This window comes from Populus nigra, chromosome 15, assembly GCF_951802175.1.
Source record: "Populus nigra chromosome 15, ddPopNigr1.1, whole genome shotgun sequence".
NCBI lineage: Eukaryota > Viridiplantae > Streptophyta > Magnoliopsida > Malpighiales > Salicaceae > Populus > Populus nigra.
Genome location: NC_084866.1, coordinates 6703289 through 6727101, shown reverse-complemented (window position 1 = coordinate 6727101; position 23813 = coordinate 6703289). Strand labels below are relative to the sequence as shown.

The window sequence follows — 23813 nt, the reverse complement described above, 5'->3', positions numbered from 1 at the left end:
GTGGCAATGGTGACAACGAACTGATTTTGAAGAGGAAAACGTCCTATAAGACTAAAATGAATTCAAGTTTTGGATGTTTTGAGAACAAAAAAACAAATAATCCATGGGTTTTTTAGAAAGAGGGGTTGTGGGCATCGGTTTGTAAAGAGAGAGGGGTAGTGCGTTTGTGTTTTGTGAGCTAGGGAAGAAGCTATATTTCATGACATGTTGTGCTTTAGAAGCACGAAATATTAAGTAGTCGTTATTCTGAAACCTAACATGGTGGTTGTCACTCTTGAAAGTAACAACATTTAATACATATTGTGAATTGAGGCCCGACAAGCTTAATTTATATTATTTTACTAAAACTTTTTTAAATTGTGCTATTCCACGTGAAATTTTAGTGTGCTAATTGTTTTAATAAAAAAAATATCACCGAAATTAATGGCTATGAAGTATCTAATTGTTTTAATTAATTTCTATCTAAAAACAATTAAGAAAAGTGTTGGCCCTTTGGTTTGACGCAAGTCAAGTTTCCAACATAGCCAGACAAAGTATTTACTATTCGAAGCATAAATAGGTTTATCTCAAGTCTCAACCTAGTTGTCTACAAGTCCAGACAGAAAGTCCTGGTCAAAATTGCCCAAAACAGGCAAGAAACTTAAAGTTTGTTGCCCCCCTGTCAGTTTGACAGGTTTCATGGGGTTTCAATTCCATCTAGACAGGAAAATAAAGACAAGCTAAGGATTAGTTTCTTCCTGCCTTCAATCTCTTTTCTGTTTTATTCTTCTTTAGCCAGACTTAACCTGTGGTGGTATTGGAGATCCTGACTCCGATTTTTCGTAATTGTTATATTATATAATATCTAATTCGAGTGGCATCAACATTCCTAAATGGCTTCCAATGCCACTGCTGATTCCCTCTTCAACGCCACTTCTGTAGCCATCGACAAAGATAAGAACAGCCAGCATGCTGTTCGCTGGGCTGTCGATAATCTCGCAAGCAATAACTCGGTTCTTGTCCTAATTCATGTCAAGCACAAAAACCATCAATATCGTAGGCACCCTCTTTCATTTCTCATTTTAGAAATGAGTGCAGGTTTTTGGTATTGTTTTTCTCTGATTATTTTGTTTTATCTGTTGAGATTCATCCAGAAATTGCTAATGGTCAGGATGGTGATGATGCTGATGAGGCGCATCAGCTTTTCACTCCCTACCGTGGATATTGCGCCCGTAAAGGGGTAAGTAAAGTTCATGCCATACATGTAGAATCCAGCATTGTATGGTTAAGAGAACTACATTAAAATGGAAATTATTACACCATATTGCATTGCCAAATTCAGGTTCGTTTGAAGGAGGTTGTGCTTGATGACATTGATGTTGCTCGGGCAGTTGCGGACTACATCAACATCAATTTAATTGGAAATATTGTGTTTGGTGCATCAGGAAGAAATGTTCTTACAAGGTCTCTCTCTCAAAATATTGAACTAGAAAAATCTTTGGTTTATAGAAAGTTGTTGAGAAATTAAAATTATCATGTCCAGTACTAAGATATCTCATGTTATGAGTGCCCAGGAAATTCAAAAACCAAGATGTGCCAACTAGCTTTATGAAAATTGCCCCAGATTTTTGTTCTGTTTATGTAATCACCAAAGGAAAGATCCTCTCCACCCAAAAAGCACAACGGACGCCTACTTATAATGTCCCACAGAAGACAGCATCCATGCCAGTAATTCCATCTCAAAGTCTACAGGATAATGCTGAACTAGATTTGGATGGAGTTAGGTAAGACTTTCACTGCACATTTCATTTCTTGCTAATGAATGCATGGTTTAATGTTTCTCTTTCCCCCCCTTAAACTAGGGCACAGTCCGAGAAAGGAGGGTGGAGAAGTGCCGAAGCAGGTGGATTTCCTTTGGACAAGGTCAATGATCCCATGAGAGGATCACAATCTGAGAGAGGCAGAAATTCCATCTCTAATTTCTCTATGGACAGCACTTACCTTCCCTCGTCCTGCGGAAGACCATCAACTTCCCGTGTTTCTACATCTGATGGATCTGAATTTTCAGGATTATTCGCAACATCAATCATGGACAGCTCAGCCCAAAGTTCAGATTTCTCTGTTGCTTCAGCCTCTAATCTGAATGAGTCAAATGCGGTAAGTGCAAAGTGGTGTTCAGTTGATACCAGTAGGTTTCTTTAGGATGAACTTTTTGTATATGCAATAAGAATTGCTGCATTATCAAAAATGGATATCAATAATCGTAGTATCGTTGGATTATGCATTGCAGGACCATTTAGAAGTTGAGATGAGAAGGCTGAGGCTTGAGTTGAAGCAGACCATGGAAATGTATAGCACAGCTTGCAAAGAAGCACTCTCAGCCAAACAGAAGGTAGTTTATACCATCGTTTTATGCTCCAAAAACTCGAAAGAACTTAGCTATCATTGATCTTAATCCTGCCTTCGAACATTCAGCAGTTTTCAGACTCTGTTGGCTACTGAATACCTGGAAAGAACTTAATTGATAAATTATAAAGAAAATGATATGAGACACCAAAACTAAATGCACCATTAACAAATGTTATGTCTTTTGAATTGGCTCAAATGGTTTAATTCTGAATGCTCTGAATTTAGGCTAGTGAACTTAATCAATGGAAGATTGACGAGGTTCGTAAATTTGAGGAAGCCAAGCTCGCAGGAGAGGCAGCCCTTGCCGTGGCAGAGTTGGAGAAGGCTAAGTGCAAAGTTGCCATTGAAGCAGCTGAGAAATCACAGAAACTAGCGGAGTTGGAAGGACAGAAAAGAAAACATGCAGAGAAGAAAGCTGAGCGAGAGACAGAGGAGAAGAATCGTGCTTTAAATGCTTTGGCACATAATGATGTGCGGTACAGAAGATACACAATCGAAGAGATTGAAGAAGCCACGGATAAATTCTCACCATCAAATAAAATTGGTGAAGGAGGATATGGACCTGTGTATAAAGGCAAACTTGATCATACCCCAGTTGCAATCAAGGCTTTAAGACCGGATGCTGCTCAAGGAAAGAAGCAGTTCCAACAGGAGGTACGGTTCCAAATAATTTTGTCAGGACTGTAAATGTGATTTTTTGCACAATCTAATCAAGCAATTCATCTTTAAATAGTGTGTTTTTCCCGTAAAACCATTAACCATTGGTGAGAAGTCTAACAACTGTTTAAGTTTGAAGTTGAATAAATTCATGACTGTTTTAGCATTCTTAGCAATGTGATCTTTCATAGGTTGAGGTTCTCAGCTGCATTAGACACCCACACATGGTCCTTCTTCTTGGTGCCTGCCCTGAGTATGGAATCTTGGTATATGAATACATGGACAACGGAAGCTTGGAAGACAGGCTACTTCAAAAACACAACACCCCTCCAATTCCATGGGGCATACGATTCAAAATAGCTGCTGAGATTGCGACCGCACTTCTGTTCCTCCACCAAGCAAAGCCAGAGCCCCTCGTCCATCGGGACCTTAAACCAGCAAACATTCTTTTGGACAGCAACTATGTGTGCAAAATTAGTGATGTGGGCCTCGCTCGGTTAGTCCCTCTTTCTGTAGCTGATAGTGTCACACAATACCACATGACCTCTGCTGCAGGAACGTTTTGTTATATAGATCCCGAGTATCAACAAACAGGAATGTTAACTACAAGATCAGACATATACTCGTTGGGAATAATGTTTCTCCAAATCATCACAGCCAAGCCTCCGATGGGTCTTGCTCATCAGGTGGGGAGGGCCATTGAAAGAGGAAAATTTGCAGACATGCTTGACCAAACAGTACCAGACTGGCCTGTGGAAGAGGCGTTAAGATTTGCTGCACTGGCATTGAAGTGTGCTGAATTAAGGAAGAAAGACAGGCCAAGTCTTGCCACGGTTATAGTGCCAGAGCTTAACCGGTTGAGAGACCTAGGAATGAACACGGAGCAGCAAAGAAGCAAAGATAATCACCAGAGCCGAGAAGTCAACAGCAGAGGTCGTAGTCGCAGTCCCCTTTCACATCCTCTGTCAACTTCACAGGGAAGGATGCCAAATGCTACTCAGGTTGGTCAATATTGACTCATCATATAGATACCAAAAGTTGATGAATTTTCAACTTTTTTAAACTCGGTTGTTTGGGATTAAGGTGCTAGGCAGGAAGACAAATAGTGGCAACATTTGGAGGAATAGGGAGGACAAATTAAGGGACCTTTTGATGCAAAAAAATAATGATACAGGTCATGAAACTTGAGAAGTTCAACTTCATCACCCACAATCACTTAATCAACCACAAAGGATTCGTTTTACTGTTCATTCTCCGTATTAAGCCATAGCATGCGTTAGTTGAACCATCTGTTTTCTAATGTGCTGTTTTGTTGTTAATTAAGCAGGAGAACGCATACAGGTCTTGTGGAAAGAGAACTAAGCATGGCTCTAACCAAGAAAGCGGATGACAGCAAAGAAAATTAAATGGCCGACTTGCTTGAACCAAAACCAGAAAGCTACTTGCTGATAGAAAAGAATCACAGTGTTGATAAACTAAAGAAACATGGAAAATTGAAAGATGTATGCAGTTCGAGGTCTGAATTATTTTGCTTTGAGAACAAGATGAAACAAGAGACATATATCAGAAATGATGGGAAGTAATATCTGTGTATCTTCACTCTCTTGTGAAAGTGGCTCCGGTATTTCAATAATTGCTTTTGTTCTTGCACCACAATAAACAGTAAGTTTTGTTGATAATGTTTTAATTACACACTATTAAGAAGATAATTTAAAGGAAGCTTGCTTAGTTATACCACCTTTAATCTAACCTCTCCTAAAAAATAATAATAATAATCATCATCATCATAAAACTAAAAAAAAAAAAAAGAGTCAAAGGAAAATTATTATCTTTTCTCTAACTTGGATATCAGTTTTATGTAATCTCTGCTGACAATAATTTTTATCTCAACTGTGTTAAGACATTGGCTATAAAACAGTGTTCCTTCAAGTGATATTGAACACAAATACAAATTAAGGAGTATGATGATTCCATCCTTATCTCAGCTTCAAAGATTGAGAAGACTGAACAAAGCTACAAAACAACATAAAGTACCATCTCATTATTAATGAACAAATCATAACAAAAATGATACAGTTTAGGTTCATCTTTGGATTCCTTATAATACGTATTCAATTATGTGTTTGAGATTAGTTGTTGATACAGTTCAGTATATAGTTCAATCTTGGGCTTTTCATTATGGGTCTTTATCTAGGGATGCATTTAGTCAAATTGATGTTCTTATGAATGATGAGTTCGACCTAATTCTTTTGGTGGGTCATTCGGCCAGATCAGGATAGGCTATGCATGATATATTTTTAGACATCAAAGAAAGTTTATTTGTAGTGTATTTTGAGTATGGTTTGGTCCCTAATAATGAATATGGGTTTGGGCCACATGAAGTTCAAAGTTGACTTGAGTTAATTAAGATGTTAGGGTCGGATCAGATCAGATTTGTTGGAGATTGATTTTCTAATTCTAAAAGGATTTAAATCAGCAAAATAATCTTCTAAAATAAAGGAAATTTTGTTCATTATTTTACCTATTATTTAGGAGAATATTTATCTATAAAGGAGGAAGTTTTCTGGTCAATAAAGGATGCTAGGAGGGCTGCCAAATATGATCTTCTAAACTATAAAGGATTAATTAATGATTCTCCTAGTTTAGAAAGGAAACTAAATTGTCAATTATAAAAGAGAGATTTTCTTCATTAATTGTCCATGTAAAACAAGGAAACTAAACACAACAAGGCAAAAACACTTCAAAATCAATTTTACATTCAGATCAGATTTTCTAGTATATTTGAAACTTCTTATGGTGGGAAATGTATATCTAGGATATTAATTTTGGAGTTTTACTATTTTTATTATTTTCTTTTTAGTTTTTGGTTTATTATTATTTATTTGGGTGAATTTTGTAAGTGGACTCAAATCAGCCAAGATATGGGATCCATTAGGGTTATTTGAAACATTATATAAGTTTTTTGTATGCTAAAAAGCAGAGGAAGATAAATTTATGAAATAAACTTGTATTTTGTGATTGTGCATCAAAAGTATCATTAAGTCTTTTATTTTACATACGTATTTATTGTTTTTATTTGGGTTTTTTTATAATAATTGATGTGCTTTTTAGTAATGAAGTTTTTTTTAATGTTTCGATGGGTTTTTGGAGCTTAAATGAATTATTTCAGAAAATTCAACGTCGGAGTTCGGGATAAAGAATTGAAAAGAAATTTAGTTGAAGATTGAAGCAAATCTTGGTTCAAATAAGTGCTCCAAATTTTCCCCAAAAATCAATTCTATTGCAATTCTAGAAAAGAATATCATATGATCTAATTCAAGCTCAAACTTGCCTTATGTTGTGTGCAAACTTCAACCATCAAACACTTAAGGTTTTAATGTCAATCTTAGCCCAAATAATAGGTACATTTGTAACCTTATTTGATGCTTAAATTCAGCCCCAAATCAGCCTCAAATTAGCTCCAAATCAGCCTAAGCACAATCCATGATCTTACATGTCCACACAACAAATAATATTTGATTTATTTTGGGTAATTCATTGACCCAAGAGGGCAAGCACATGGATGGAAAGCTGGAGGGGACACTGTCACATTCTTTTGGGTCAAAAAGAAGAAAGAGACAGCTCACAAAGAAGGAATAAAAACGTGCACCAAAGTGTTCTCCAAGCTGGCCTGATTTGATTTTTCAGAACACCTTTTGGTTTTTTGCCCATAACCTTTGACTCAGATATCCAAATGAGCTATTCTTTAATGATCTGGAAATCTAACAGAATGATCTATAAATATGTCTCTAATAGCCATCTCCAGGAGAGGCTTCTAAGAGGGTCGAATTGCTGTCCAAAGTTAGAGTCAGATTTGTGTTCGAATTTTTACTGAAATTGTGTTGTGTTCTTCTTTATAGATTTCGGTTCTTCAGCTTGTAAAACTCATTATTTTAGTTTGATTCAAGTTATTTCATATTTATTAAAGTGTTATTATATATAATCATGGTTGGCTAATCTCCTTCTTGGATCCAAATCAAGGATGATGGTGATTGAGGTGAGTTCTTTAAGATATGAATGAATCTTAATGTTTATCTTCTTATTTTCTTCATGAACGTTTTATTATTGCAAAGAAATTTTAGAAATCATTTAGTTAATGTTATAATCTTGAATTTTTATGCACAAACCTTAGTTTTGGTATAGAGATTGCTTGATTCAATGTCTTACTTAATATGAAAGTACTTGTTCATTCTTAAGCAATAATCAATTTTCATCTTTTTAAACTTCATTGTAATATCTTCCGATCTAATATCACCATCATTGATATTAGGTTGAGTAATCTTATATATGTTGAAGGAATCCCCAATACATCACCATTAAAATTGATTTGGACCAAGACTTACTTTTTCTTGTCATTTAAAATCTATTTACACTTTTTCATCTTTGAAAACAAATCCATCAATCATTTTCAACCAAGTTATTGTTAATTTAATTTCTATTGAGTTTTTTTGGTTACCTAGCTTAATTTCCAGATCTAGCTCTCTGTGGATATGACCTCGATCTTACAGAGTTAATTGCTACATCGCACACTCGTGCACTTGCGAGTTAAAACAAGTCGATCATAAAAAGTGGTCAAGCAATTTTGGCGCTCTTGCCGGGGAGCTAGCAAGCAAAGGTAACAAATTTATATTTGATTATTGGAAAACAAAAAAAAATACATATAAATAAAAAATCAAATGGCTGGTTTTACCGCCTAAAAAAAAAAAATTGACCTCAACATTTCGGATATTGGACTATGGACTGGACTATTAATTGTTGGGTTTTGGTTGGTTCAACCATTTTTCTTTTATTGTCTGTTCTAATTAGTTTCTAATATTTATTGTTTATATTATAAAGCTGGTTTTACCGCCTCTTGTTTATTTTATTTTATTTTGTTGTTATTAATTTTCTTATATTTGTTGTCCGAAGTGCTTGGCCGGTATTACCGTCTCTTGTTCATTTTATTTTATTTTGTTGTTTTGTTGTGATTATTTTTTTATATTTATTGTTTGAAGTGCTTGGCCGGTATTATCGCCTTTTTATTCATGCTTGTTATAATTATCTTTTAATGTTTATTGTTGTTAATATTGCTTATTAGATGGAGAGTGAATTTCTTAATTTGTTGTATTTTTATTTTTGAGCTATTACTTTATCTTTTACGTTTCATTCACTTTTATTTGCAATCTTCCTTTTTTTTTTTCTTTTTTCTTTTTTCTTTTTTTTTCCTTTCCTTTCGTATTCATATAATTGTTATATTATTATTTGTTTTTATCATGGTTAATGTTGAAGATGTAGAGGGTGAAAAGAGTGTTCAAGGTAATGGACCTCCACAATTCAATGATCAACCTAATTTTTGAACTCTTAGGGGAGTATCTTCACCCGGCTAGATAAAGTACACCTTCGTGTATTATCCTGCCTCTTAACCAACAAGCTTTCAATTTGAAACCGGGCATGATTCAATTTCTTCCCACATTTCACGGTATGGATTCTGAAAATCCATACATACATATTAAGGACTTTGAAGAGGTATGTAATACTTTTATTAATTAAACATGCACCGAGAAAACCATTCGACTTAAATTGTTCCCATTCTCTCTAAAGGATAAAGCCAAGCTTTGGCTAAACTCCTTGTGTCCTAGGTCTATAGGTACATGGAGAGAAATGCAAGCTGAATTTTTGAAAAAATACTTCCCCACTCATAGGACGGCAACCTTACAACATCAAATGATAAATTTTTCTTGTAGTCCAAATGAGTCATTTCACCAAGCTTGGGAAAGGTTCAAAGACTTGTTAAATACATGCCCCCACCATGGTTTTGAGATGTGGAGGTTAGTGAGTTTCTTCTATGACTCTCTTACCGCAGATTTTAAAAAGCTAGTGTCAACCATGTGTAATGGTGAGTTTTATGACAAAGAACCAAGTGAGGCCTTCGATTGTTTTGATCAATTGGCTGAAAACACAAAGCAATGGGAGACTTCTTTCCCACTTCATATTGAGTCTAGAAACACCATTTCTCATTCAAGTGGGAAGTTCCAATTGAAAGAGACTGATGACCTTAATGCTAGGTTAGCCTCATTGGCTAGGAAAGTAGAGTCTCTTGAGATTAAAAAAGTGTATGTCATGAGTGAACAACAAGAGGAAAATTGTGTTGTTTGTGAGAGCAAAGGGCATAGGACAACTGAGTGTCCTACCATTCCAGCCTTCAAGGAAGTGCTATATGGCCAAACTTCTGATTCAAGTAATGTTAGAAAGCCATTTTCAAACCAAGTAAGCAATCCCTACTCTAAGACCTATAATCCTGGATGGAGGAACCATCTAAATTTTGGATGGAGAAATGAGGGCTCTTCAGTACCTCAAACATTTCAACCTCCACCCCAACCATTTCATGCTCCCACACATAACACGTACCAACCACCTCATAAGAGATCCCTAGAGGATACTCTTCAACAATTCATGCAAACGCAAGGAGGAATCAACAACCAAGCTTACAAATTTCAAGACTAGACCAATAGGACCTTAGATGACATTCGAAGTCAACTAACCAAGTTGACTCAATCACTAAGCATTTAAGAGAAGGAAAAGATCCCAGCTCAACCAATGCCAAATCCTAGAGGTCAGGTACACATGAGTGAATCGTCATCTAGTGAACCTTCAAACCATGAACAAGTCCAAGCCATCACGACCCTTAGAAGTGGAAAGATTGTTGACAAAGCTATAGGTTTTGGGATTCCTAGAGGTATTGTGGAGGAGGAATCTAGGGAAAATGAAGAGGAAATCAAAACACAAGTGACAAAGAAGGTGAGATAAATGAGAAAGAGATGAGTGAGAAAGGAGATGATTCAAGAAAAATTGGAGTCAAAGTGAGTGATTTAGAATTTGTTCCTAGAGCACCATTTCCACAAAGGTTATGGAAACCTAAACATGATCTTATGAACTCGAAAATTTATGAATTGTTTAAACAAGTGAAAGTCAACATTCCACTCCTTGATGCAATTAAACAAGTCCCATCTTATACAAAGTTCCATAAGGACTTATGCACAGTCAAAAGGAGATTGAATGTGAAAGAAAGAGCCTTTCTAACTGAACATGCTAGTGCTATCATCCAGTTTAAGATCCCTCCCAAATACAAAGATCCTGGTTGTCCTACCATTTCATGCATTATTGGAAATCATAAGATAGACCAAGCTTTGTTGGATTTAGGAGCAAGTGTGAATTTGATACCCTACACTGTTTACGAACAGTTAGGTTTAGGAGAAATCATGCCTACTCGAATCACCCTTCAATTAGCTGATAGGTCAATCAAGATTCCTAGAGGTATTGTTGAGGATGTGTTGGTCCAAGTAGATAAATTCTACTTTCCTGTTGATTTTATAGTGTTGGACACCGCACCTACTCAAGGTTCTAATGCTCCCATTCCAATCATTTTAGGTAGACCTTTCCTAGCTACATCCAATGTTGTAATTAACTGTAGGAATGGGGTGATGAAATTGTCTTTTGGGAATATGACTGTGGAGATGAACATATTCAATGTCTCCAAACAAATTGGTGAGCATAAGGACATTAGAGAGGTGGATTTGATCCAAACAGTTTGTCAAGAACACTTTGAGAGAGAGTGGATAAAGGATCAATTAGAGAGAACTTTAATTCACGATGAAAGATTTTATTCTTTGAAATGTGTTGACGAGGAAGTAAGAGAACTCGAGACTTATCTAGATCCAATGCCTATTATGTCAATAGGTCAATGGACCCCATCGTTTGAGCCTTTGATTTCACCCCAAGTGAAAGTTGAGGCATCTCTTTGTTGTAACCCATTTTTGGGTCCCTATAAATAAAATAAAATTTAAATTTTAAAAAAAAATTTAAAGCCCCACACCCCCCTTAAAACATGGAACAGTGACCGAACCTAAAGCCCCACGCCCCCTGTCTGGCCGACCAGCAGGCCGCTCCCCTGCTCCCCACGCGCAACAGCAGCCTGCGCCCCTCTAGCCTATAAATAGTGCTCTCAACACCAGCAGGAGAGGGGTGGAGTTTGAAGAAGAGAGAGGGCTCTTTTGAAACTGAAAGGGGAGGGAAGTTTGAAATGAAGATAGCCACAGTGAGAGGCTAGGAAGGGAGGAAACGAGATAGAAAAAGAAGGGGAGAAAACGGGGAAGCTCTGAAACCGAACAGGAGGGAAAGAAAAACACACCAACACTGCCAACACCATTGATTTGTTACCTTCACCTTCCCACCTCCCTTGAACCACTGCAGAGAGGAAAGAACACCTGCTGTCATCGGGCTCCCTCAGCCACCGCTCACCATCTTCTTCCCAGCCGCAGCAACACCACCAGGAACAGAGCACTTCCTCTCCACCGCCACCAGCTGCCATTGCCATCTCAGTCAAGAAAAGCCCCGCAAAAAAGCAGAAGGAAGAAACGGAAACAGATGAGAACAAGGCTTGAAGAAAAACATAGAGAAGAAGAGGAGGAAAGGCCTCCCACACCAGACTAACTCCCACCATAGCCATTCCCTACCACCTGCACCTCCATGAAGTTGTTGTAGAGAGGGAAGAACAGCGTTGACAGAGGGAATAAAGGAAACCAAGAGAAGAAGCAACGTCTTTGCACAGGGAAGAAGAAGAAGAAAACAGCTGCTGTCATCAGGCGTTCTCTCCACTGCCACCAGCACCATCAGTACTGCTAAAAAAACAGCAGAACCACCGTGAGAAGGAAGAGCACCATGAGAAACAGAAGAAGAAAAGAGAAGCAGAGGAGAACAGAGTAGGAAAAAAACAGCAGCGAAGAAAGGAAGAAAGGCCGACCACCAGCCCAGCCATCCTCCGGTCAGCAACCGCCAGCAGCACCACCTTCAGAGCCACCACAGGTCAGCCCTCTGCCCCTTATCTTGTTTTACTATTCATCTTCTTGCATGCAGAACGTGCACTGTGCACGTTCTGCAAGCAAGAAAATAATTACCCGGTTACTATGCATGTGTACAGTAACCAGCTAATTAATTAACTGGTTACTGTGCAAGTGCACAGTACCGGGTACCAGTCCATGCTTGTTTCGGGCTGGAACCCCAACCCAGCCCATGCTGCTGGGCTGAGTCCAGCCCTGTAGAAACCAGGCCCCAATTTATTTTGGGCTGATCTCGGCCCAGTTTCCTTTTGGGCCAGGTCTGACCCGTTTGAAAAATTTTCTTCAAAGAATTATTTCAAAAAACCTGTGATTTTTCGCAGATTTGTTACTGCATTTTGATCAATATCGGTTTGTATTTTTATACTGTAAAGTTACAAATCCGGTATTAAAATACCCGGTTTTTGTCAAGACATCAAAAAAATATAAAATAAAAAATGTTTTGTTTTCATGCATACGGCCAATACCCTAACATTGTTTTTGCGTTTTTTTTTATCTAAAAAACAAATATTTGAAGTTTCAAAAATGTGTTTTCGCATGGATTTCTTAAACACAACAAAAATCATTTTTCTTGCATTTCTGGATTTTACAACATGTTTGTAAAACTCCAAATGGTATTGGCCAATATTCCAAAACATATAAAAATCTTATTTTTGGGGGGAATTCATCTATTATTCACCACTAATGTTTGGATAAAGAAATCCTTAAAGGACGAATATCCAAAATATTATTGGGAATAATTTGTTATTATTCACTGTTAATATTTGGATAAAGAAACCCGGAGTGGTAAATATCCAACATAATTTTCTAGGAATAATAAATCCGCACACATCCTTGAAAGAAGCCTTGATTATAATCGAGCACATTTCAATTTTTTTTACTCCACGGTTCACGAGCCGTGAGAGTATAAAACACCAAGACAAAAAAAAATAGGTTTTTAAAGCACCCTAGATTGCGTTCATCAGAGCAGACTTATCCTAGGAAACTGATGAGATTAGAGAACATCAACACCATAACAGTTATAAGGCAAATCAAACACCAAGCAGCTTACCTTAGGTAGGGCGTACTAGGGGTGCTAAAACTTCCCTTTACGCAACCAGTCCCTTGCCTTAGAATCTCTGAAAGACCAGTTAGGTTTCCTAATGACCATAATAATAGGTGACGACTCCCATTTTCACAACAGAAAGACCCCAACATCAATCCCCGCTACGAGGATGGGTCGCCGCGACGTCGAGCTCTCGGGAGGGTGCGACAGGATGGCGACTCCACTGGGGACCCTAGGACTAGGCTTGGTATTTTGTTTGTGTTATGCCATGTGTTGTTTTCTTATATGAATGATACTTTGTTTAAAAGCTTTAGCATGCATATTTACATCCTGTCATGCATGGTATATCAGTTATGGATATAGATTTTATTGCATCCTATCATGCATCACTTGTATTATTACTATCTTGTCAAGAGCACACACATTAAACTTTAAGTTAGGTGGGGGACTAGCAGCTTGCCTTATGACTTGAGTCAAGGTTTAAGTTTGTGTAAACCCCAACTCTTTGCTGAGTATTTAGACTGATAGTGATTGGTACATGTGACATCCCACTATCTGCTGAACCCCCATATTGCCTTTAAGAGGGCGATCACTGGGACAGCAAGAGACCCTTTTTTAGAGACCAAGTAGCAAACCTACCCGATGTCTCACGTAAAGGAACTAGAACCTATCCTTAAGGTGTATGATCCATAATATCTTTTGCATCAATACAAGTCTAACCAAGGCATTTTGAATTGCAGGACTTGTGAACGAAATGGCCACCATTGCTAAATTTTCCATCACAATTCTGAACTATCACAATTGACTGAAGGAGACTGCCTTAGAAGCGATGTTAAGAAACTGTCACCAATCAAGAACCTGAATTGCATTATGAATGAGGTGAACAAGTTAATAACTCATTTTCAGAATGTGGATAAGGATGCATTTTTTTAATAAATACGGACGTTTGATGGAAATTGCAAGGGTAGAAGTTTTAAGCCCAGCTGTGCGAGCCATAGTTCATTTTTGGGATCTAGACTACCGGTGTTTTTTTTTTGGAAGCATAGACCTATGTCCCACTATGGAGGAATATGGGATGTTGACTGAGTTTCCAAACAATCTGTATCGGATTTATTTTCCTTTGAGATCTAACAAGATCATCCCCGAACTGTCAAAACTACTCAAAATCTCCAGCTTGGAAAAGTTTTTGGAAAAGAATGCTATCGGTCTAAAATGGAGGATGCTAGAAATTGAACTGGAAAAGAAGTCAGGATTAGAAAGAGAGAGATTGATTGCCTTGGGCATATTTGGCCTTGTGTTGTTCCCAAGTCAAACGGGTTTAGTGAGTTTGGAGGCCGCTGCTGCTTATGTAGAGTATGAGAATACACAAATCAATCCAGTGGCTGCTATTTTAGCTGAAACCATCTTGACGCTTAATCATTGTAGGAGGACCGGAAAAGGGGCAATGAGATGTTGCACGCAGTTGTTGTATATCTGGATGGTTAGCCATATCGAAACAAAAAAACCTGTCTTCAATAATTTTTTGTGGTTCACCCAAAAACCCCTGAAGTTGGTAGAAGAAGAAGAATGGGGAGATCTAAACAACCAAGGTTGGGTTGACAAATTAGAAGGTTTGCCTAATAAGTGATTTCAAGTGGAGAGCCCCATGGGTAACGACAGTGAAAGTCCTAATGAGTTGTGGACAGAGACGTTGGGTGCCATTGGTGGGGATTACAGGCTATGTGAGTTATGCTCCTGCCCTGGTCATAAGGCAACTTGGGGGCATGCAATTTGTTCCAAGGACTATGGGAATTGCTCAATTCTTTGGTTTGTTCAAAGATCCCATTGCACAAGAAGTTTTGGAGATCATCAAACAAGATTGGAAGCATCTGGTTTTGGTTGAGATAGAAGGTTTAAAGGATCCAAGTGCAAGCGAAGGATATGCAAGATGGAGAGACTTAGCAGCTTCAGCCATGCCTTGTGTAGGAGTCAAATCTCCCCAAACTATAGAAGAGCCTACTAAAAGGAAAAGGGTCAATAATGAAGAGGAGTTGAGAAGACAAGTGGAAAAACTTCGGATAGAGTTGAGCAAAAGTAGAAAAGACAAGACAATGTTGGAAAAAATGATGCTAGAAGGGGATAAAAGGAGAGCATTTCTAGATGAGCAAATACAATCTAGAGATGCGAGAATAACAAAGCTTGAGTTAAAGCTAGGTGAAGAGAAGATTGCTAGGGAAAGGAGTTTGGATTGGATGCAAAGTTGCTCTGAACTTGAAGCTATGGAGATTGATTTTAACGATTGCCAAGGAAGTGCAGAATATTTCCAAGAAAAATTTGCACAAGTCCAATTTGAATTAATGGATATGATTGGGAAGTGTGAGGATTTAAGAAAGAAATATATGGAGTTGGAAAGCCGTTCGATGGGGACTGCAAAAGAAAGTAAAAGGAAAGATTTTGAGGCTGTTGAAACAGAATTAGCGGTTAAGAAGAATGAGATAAAAGTTATGAGGATAAAACTTGACAAGGAACGTGAAAAGGTAAAGTATTTGGACGAGAAGCTAGCAGCAATGGAAAAACACAAAGATCAAATCGACGCCAACAACGCTGCTTTAAACAGAACCAATATGTTGCTAATATAAAAGATGACCAAGAGAGATGAGCAAATGGATGAAGCTGATGCACATGCTCGGATTATTTGAATCAATGCGTGAAAAGTGGGAGGGGACATCATTCGCTATCGCTGAAGCCTAGCTGAAACCGATGCCTTTCTAGGAGAACCGCGGCTTTGCCTTTTTACCTTTGGCTAGAGATTTTATGGAGGAAAGGGATTAATATATTTTGTATTTCCTTTTTAATATAATAAACTTATCAAGCATTAATGAAAAGGGCATTGACCCATCTTCTTATGCAAAATCTATCTCTTGGTGAACATGATTCAAGCAAACGACTTGAAAGGCAGTACTCCTAGCAATGTGACAAGAGAGCCTATGTTTATAAGGTGGTGGCTGTTATTCATTCACAAGAAGGATGCATCCATACCCAATATACAAAGCATTCTTATGACAATCATGCATTATGTCATGCATTTTCTTATACATCTATGCACGCATCAGACTTAGAAACATAGATCCCCCTTCTAGAATCCACAACACTCGATTAGAGAAAAGGATGGAAAATGAAGAAAGGTTACACCCAAAAGCTCAGTACCAAAGAAAGCTTGAAGGAATCTGGAATGATGTTGCGCACCTAATCGGTTGGCTCAAGCAAATGTTTTGAGACAATTTTTTCCTTTAATGAGATCATGCATTTTCAAAAGTTCATCTTGATGTTTTTACACATCACTTTCCATTTTCAAATCGGATCTTTCAAAACAAACATCTACACTTTACACTGAGAATGAATGGCCAAACTTAAGAATACATAGTAGCTATAGAAGAGGAAGATGTAGATGAAAATAGGACAACATGAACAAGCTCGGAAACTCGCTAGAGAGGAGCTTGAAACCATAGATTCGAGCAATGAAAAAATAAGAGAAAAATTGAAGATATGGATGACATGATTGCTAAACCTAGAGAAGGAGAGAATCATGTCCAAATATTGAAGGAATTGTCTTGAAAGAAGAATAAGTTGAGGCTTAACCACAAAGTGTTCATTCGGGTTGAAATCTGGGAAGTTGTTGGGATTTATGATAAGTGATAAAAGGATAAAAGTGGACCCCGGTTAAGTAAAAGCTATTCAATCTATGCCATCTCCCAAGACTGAGAAAGATGTGAGAGGTTTCTTAGGAAGGTTGAATCACATTGCTCGGTTTATATCTCAATTAACCACGACTTGTGACCCGATCTTTCGTTTGTTAAGGAAGAAGAACCCTGGAAGTTGGAATGAAGAGTGCGAAGAGGCTTTTGAGAAAATCAAGCAATACTGTTGAATCCGCCCTTGCTTGTTCCTCCTGTACCAGAAAGGCCATTGATATTGGAACTAACAGTAACAGAAACAGCAATGGGATGTGTGCTTGGGCAACACGATGAAACCGGAAGGAAGGAAAAGGGTCATTTATTACCTGAGCAAGAAGTTCACGGAATGTGAGTCTAGGTATACTATGATTGAGAAGCTGTGTTGCGCACTGACATGGGCTGCAAAGAGATTACGTCAGTATATGTTATATCACACTACGTGGTTAATTTCCAAATTAGACCCGTTGAGGTACATTTGTGAAAAACCCTATCTATCTAGCCGAATTGCAAGATGGCAAGTTCTATTGGTTGAGTATGACATAGTATATATGACAAGGAAAGCCGTGAAAGGGAGTGTTATTGCCGATCACCTGGCTGACCATGCTATGGAAGATTATGAGTCATTAGACTTTGACTTTCTCGATGAAGATGTGCTTGCAATCGAGGAAGAGAAATCAGATTGGTGGGTTATGTACTTTGATGGTGCTGTAAATGTATGTGGTAACGGAGCGGGTGCAGTGATAATCTCCCCTGATAAGAAGCAGTATCCAGTTTCAATTAAGTTGCAGTTCGGGTGCACCAACAACACGGCTGAGTATGAAGCCTACATTCTTGGTTTAGAGGCTGCATTAGAGATGAACATAAAAAGATAGATGTGTATGGAGACTCAATGTTGATCATTTGCCAAGTAAAAGGAGAATGGCAAACCAAGGAAGAGAGGTTAAGACCTTACCAAGAATACCTGTCTAAGTTGGCTAGAGAATTTGAGGAAATAAAGTTCACCCATCTAGGAAGGGAAGGAACCAGTTTGCAGATGCTTAGGCGACATTAGCATCTATGGCCAAGATAGACTTTGGGCACAAGGTACAACCGGTACATATCAATATCAGAAATAACTCAGCTCATTGCTGCTTAGTCGAAAGAGAAGTGGATGGAAACCCTTGGTACTATGATGTCAAGAATTTCATCCAAAACCAGGCATATCCCATGGGGGCATCCAAAATCGACAAGAAGACCTTGAGGAGGTTGGCATTGGATTTTTATCTTGATGGGGAGATTTTGTATAAGAAATCATCCGACGGGACTTTATTGAGATGTTTGGATGAATTTGAGGCAAAAAGCACGTTACGAGAAGTCCATGAAGGGATTTGCTCAACCCATGCTAATGGACACGTGATGGCTAGGAAGATACAAAGAGCCGGTTACTTCTGGATGACATTAGAAAAGGATTGCATCGACTATGTCCGAAAATGTCATAAGTGCCAAGCATACAGTGACAAAATCAACGCCCCTCCAGCTCCTCTATTTAACTTGACATCTCCATGGCCCTTCGCGATGTGGGGAATTGATGTGATTGGACCTGTAAACCCAAAAGCCAGCAATGGTCATAGGTTTATTCTCGTGGCTATCGACTACTTTACAAAATGGGTAGAAGCCGGGTCATTTGCTCATGTGACGCAAAAAGTAGTGAAGAAATTTATTGAGAGAGATTTGATTTGTCGATATGGTCCACCAGAAAAGATTATCACTGATAATGCCCAGAATTTGAATGGCAAGATGATAATAGAAATTTACGCTAAATGGAAAATCAAGCATTCCAACTCTTCGCCGTATAGACCAAAGATGAATGGTGCGGTAGAAGCTGCTAACAAGAATGTCAAAAAGATTATTCAGAAGATGGTAGTCACCTATAAGGATTGGCATGAGATGTTGTCATTTGCCCTTCATGCGTATTGCACCGCAGTCCGAACCTCAACAGGAGCCACCCCGTACACGTTGGTATATGGAATGGAGGCGGTTATGCCTTTAGAAGTGGAAATCCCCTCATTGAGAGTACTAGTAGACTCTGAGCTGGAAGAGGTAGAATGGGCAAAAGTTAGATATGAACAGCTGAATCTGATCAGTGAAAAGAGGATAGCCGCAATCTGTCATCATCAACTTTACCAAAGAAGGATGGCCAAATCATACGACAAAAAGGTTCGACCTCGAGGATTCCACGAAGAAGATCTTGTACTGAAGAAAATATTGCCTTTACCAGGAGAAGATCAGAGTAAATGGGCGCCGAACTATGAGGGCCCTTACGTGGTGAAGAAAGCATTCTCGGGAGGAGCTTTGCTATTATCTAGAATGGATGGAGAAGATCTAGTTAGGCCAGTGAATTCTGACTCTGTAAGGAAATATTACGCTGGATGTATTCCATAATCTCCCAATCAATAAAATAAAGTTTGGCCATGAATTTTCTCTGTAAAAAAACCTTTCTTCATAAAAAGCATGATCTCATAGCATTTGAAATCTTTTACTTAAACAAACTCTTTTTTGCTTACACATGACTAAGGAAATGACTCCATCAATTGGAGGGAACCAAATCAAATCTAAACTTGGCATATTTATGCACACCACATTGGGGGCAAGAAGTGTACGAAGTGCACATAGGGGTCCATAGTGAACCAAAGCCCAAAGGGGTATATCATAAAAACTTATAAAAAAGCATCTTTTATGAGAATTGCCAATTACATTGAAAGTTTCAGTTTTCATGAACAAAACCAAATCTTTTGAGTTTTCCTTTTAAAATAATAATAAAGGACAATACTCAATGAAGCAAGAAAGGGCCCCTTAAGGAATCAGAGATCTCTTCACCAAGAGGATATGAAGTATAATGTGCGGAGCATATTCCGATTCAAGAGAAAAGGTTGGACAAACAAATGGAAACAAGAGCTCGAAGAAGTTTACAACGAAAGGGGGACCTATGTTTCCAAAGATAGGTAACAAAAACATGCATGCTATATTGTCATAACACTAACCTAGCAGGAAAGATGGGACGAAAGCCAAAATAGTTTCAAGTTTTTGGGAATCACTAAGAGACAAAGTCTCGAGTCAACGTAGCTACGGAAAAGAATATGAATTGTGAACCAGCGCTGTTTCATTTCCTCGAGGTAAGATGTTTTCTTTTGAAATTCAAAACGGGCAGATCATCCGATGTTGAGACCTTTCCCTAGAAAAAGCATGGAGTTTTTCTAATAATAATAAAAATAAAATAAAATAAAAACAAAATAAAATGGGCACTGGAGACCCCTTTCTAAAAACCTTTTCTCTTACATCTGGGTAGGTCACCCATCATAATGAGACTATAATTTTCCACTTGGGTAGGTCACCCATCATAATGAGACCATCATTTTTTCTGGGTAGGTCACCCATTAGAATGAGACCATTCTTCATTTTTTTTTTACTTGGGTCAACCCTCTGCCCCTTATCTCATTTTACTATTCATCTTCTTGCATGCAGAACATGCACTGTGCACGTTCTGCAAGCAAGAAAATAATTACCTGGTTACTGTGCATGTGTACAGTAACTGGCTAATTAATTAACTGGTTACTGTGCAAGTGCACAGTACCCGGGTACTGTGCAGGTACCAGTCCATGCTTGTTTCGGGCTGGAACCCCAGCCCAGCCTATGCTGCTGGGCTGAGTCCAGCCCTGTAGAAACCAAGCCCCAATTTATTTTGGGCTGATCTCGGCCCAGTTTCCTTTTGGGCCAGGTCTGACCAGTTTGAAAAATTTTCTTCAAAGAATTATTTCAAAAAACCTGTGATTTTCCGCAAATCTGTTACTGCATTTTGATCAATATCGGTTTGTATTTTTATACTGTAAAGTTACAAATCCGGTATTAAAATACCCGGTTTTCATCAAGACATCAAAAAAATATAAAATAAAAAATGTTTTGTTTTCATGCATACGGCCAATACCCTAACATTGTTTTTACATTTTTTTTTATCTAAAAAACAAATATTTGAAGTTTCAAAAATGTGTTTTCGCATGGATTTCTTAAACACAACAAAAATCATTTTTCTTGCATTTCTGGATTTTACAACATGTTTGTAAAACTCCAAATGGTATTGGCCAATATTCCAAAAAATATAAAACTCTTATTTTTGGAGGGAATTCATCTATTATTCACCACTAATGTTTGGATAAAGAAATCCTTAAAGGACGAATATCCAAAATATTATTGGGAATAATTTGTTATTATTCATTGTTAATTTTGGATAAAGAAACCCGGAGTGGTAAATATCCAAAATAATTTTCTAGGAATAATAAATCCGCACACATTCTTGAAAGAAGCCTTGATTATAATCGAGCACATTTCAATTTTTTTTACTCCACGGTTCACGAGCCGTGAGAGTATAAAACACCAAGACAAAAAAAATAGATTTTTAAAGCACTCTAGATTGCGTTCATCAGAGCAGACTTATCCTAGGAAACTGATGGGATTAGAGAACATCAACACCATAACAGTTATAAGGCAAATCAAACACCAAGCAGCTTACCTTAGGTAGGGCGTACTAGGGGTGCTAAAACTTACCTTTACGCAACCAGTCCCTTGCCTTAGAATCTCTGAAAGACCAGTTAGGTTTCCTAATGACCATAATACTAGGTGGCGACTCCTTTTTTCACAATAGAAAGACCCCAACATCAATCCCCGCTACGAGGATGGGTCGCCGCGACGTCGAGCTCTCGGGAGGGTGCGACACTCTTGTCCAACCTTATAAACCAGAAAGGAAGCCTTTACCGAGTGATCTTAAGTATGCATTTCTAGGGGAAGATGAATCATATCCTATTGTGATTTCATCAAAACTTAGCATAGAGCAGGAACAAGAACATTTGAGAGTGGTGAGAAAACACAAGAAAGCAATTGGGTGGACTATTACTGACTTGAAAGGAATTAGCCCCCTTTTATATACACATAGAATCTATCTTGAAGAAGAGGCTAAATCTGTGAGGCAAATGCAAAGACGATTGAACCCAAACACGAAGGAAGTAGTAAGAGGTGAAGTGCTTAAGCTACTTGATGCAGGTATCATTTTACCCCATTGTAAACTCAAAATGGGTTAGTCCAACCCAAGTTGCCCCTAAAAAATCTAGAGTCACGATAGTGAAGAATGAAATTAATGAGTTAGTACCAACTAGAATCCAATCTGGATGGCGTATGTGCATTGATTATCGTAAGTTGAACATGGTGACTAGGAATGACCATTTTCCGCTTCCATTTTTAGACCAAGTGCTTGAAAGAGTAGCCGGAATAGCTTTCTATTATTTTCTTGATGGATACTCAGGTTACAACCAAATTGAGATTTCTTTAGAAGACCAAGAAAAAACCACTTTCACTTGTCCTTTTGGTACCTATGCTTATAGAAGAATGCCTTTTGGCTTGTGTAATGCACCATCCACTTTTCAAAGGTGTATGATTAGTATCTTTAGTGACATGGTGGAAATTTTTATGCAAGTTTTCATGGATGATTTTTCAGTTTATGGGGATTCTTATGAATTATGTCTAATGCATTTAGAAAAAGTTCTTGAAAGGTGTGGAGAGAGCAATCTTGTACTTAATTGGAAGAGGTGTCATTTTATAGTGACACATGACATTGTTTTAGGTCACATTGTCTCTTCAAAAGGGATAGAGGTAAATAAGTCAAAAGTTGAAGTCATTCAAAAATTACCTACCCCTAGGTCTTTCAAGCTATGAGACCATAATTGATGAATCTCTAAAAAATGAATTCTTTGCTGATGAAAATTTATTTTGTGCAGGTATTGTTTCCTACATTGGCTCTCCATGGTATGCTGACATAGCAAATTACTTAGCCACAAGTCAGATTCCTTCTCATTGGTCTAAACTTGACAAACAAAGATTCTTGCGCAACATGCGTATCTTTTTTGGGATGACCCCTACCTATTTAAATACTGCCTTGACCAAATTGTTAGGCGATGCATCCCTGATCATGAAATTACAAGTGTCATTAATTTTTGTCATGCATTAGCCTGTGGTGGATATTTCTCTTCCAAGAAAACCACTACCAAGATATTGGAGTGTGGCTTTTATCGGCCCACCATGTTCAAAGATGTCCATGCCTTCTGTGTTGCATGTGACCGATGCCAATGACTAGGTAACCTCACTAGGCGTAACATGGTGCCTCTAAACCCCATTCTTGTTTTGGAAATATTTGATTGTTGGGGGATTGATTTCATGGGACCTTTTCAAAGTTCATTTGGTTACCAATTCATCTTGGTAGCTGTTGATTATGTGTCTAAATAGGTGGAGGCCATTGCATCTCGAACCAATGACCATCGAGTTGTGGTCAAATTCTTGAAAGAAAATATTTTCTCTCATTTTGGCATGCCCTAGGCTATGATTAGTGATAGGGGAAAGCATTTTTGTAACAAGCCCGTTGGCATTTTGATGAGAAAATATGGTGTAATTCACAAGGTCAGTACCCCCTATCACCCACAGACTAGCGGTCAAGCTAAGTTGGCAAATAAGGAGATCAAGAACATTTTACAGAAAACAGTCAATCCAAACCATAAAGATTGGTCCCTACGACTAGTTGATGCTTTGTGGGCATATCGTACTACTTACAAGACCTCTTTAGGAATGTCTCCTTATAGGCTAGTTTATGGAAAGCCTTGTTATCTCCCTGTTGAGATTGAGCACCGTGCATATTGGGTTATCCAGCAATTTAATGACAATGAAAACGAGGTTGGTAAAAATAGAAAGCTTCAATTGGATGAATTAGATGAGCTGAGAAATGATGCATTTGAAAATGCAAAAATTTCAAAACATAAGATGAAAACCTTGCATGATAAACATATTCTTAGAAAATCCTTTCATGTTGGTCAAAAGGTTCTCTTGTATAATTCACGATTACATCTATTTCCTTGGAAGTTGAGGACAAAATGGATTGGTCCATTTGTGAGTAAATCCATCTCTAAACATGGTGCATTTGAGATAGAAAATCTTAAGAATGGAAATGTTTTCAAAGTAAATGGTCATCGATTGAAACCTTATCTTGAAAACGTTGTGGCTGAAGTTGAGACATTGGATCTTGAA

At 38.0% G+C, this 23813-nt stretch overlaps 1 protein-coding gene across 1 annotated transcript; it reads left to right on the top strand.

Moving 5' to 3' along the window:
- The first annotated feature begins 872 nt into the window (after positions 1–872).
- LOC133674688 (U-box domain-containing protein 35-like) lies at positions 873–4435 on the top strand. The gene is made up of 9 exons (XM_062095899.1): positions 873–1035; positions 1134–1219; positions 1322–1443; positions 1554–1763; positions 1842–2167; positions 2247–2371; positions 2614–3042; positions 3237–4046; positions 4373–4435. Exons 1-9 carry the CDS (start codon positions 873–875, stop codon positions 4433–4435), a joined length of 2334 nt encoding a protein of 777 aa, XP_061951883.1.
- The last annotated feature ends 19378 nt before the right edge of the window (positions 4436–23813 follow it).

Excerpts from the sequence above, each read along its gene's own strand:
- LOC133674688 (XM_062095899.1), top strand. The coding sequence starts at position 873 with ATGGCTTCCAATGCCACTGCTGATTCCCTCTTCAACGCCACTTCTGTA. Across the intron at positions 1,444-1,553 it reads GGAAGAAATGTTCTTACAAG|GAAATTCAAAAACCAAGATG; the intron begins GTCTCTCTCTCA and ends ATGAGTGCCCAG. Across the intron at positions 1,764-1,841 it reads CTAGATTTGGATGGAGTTAG|GGCACAGTCCGAGAAAGGAG; the intron begins GTAAGACTTTCA and ends CCCTTAAACTAG.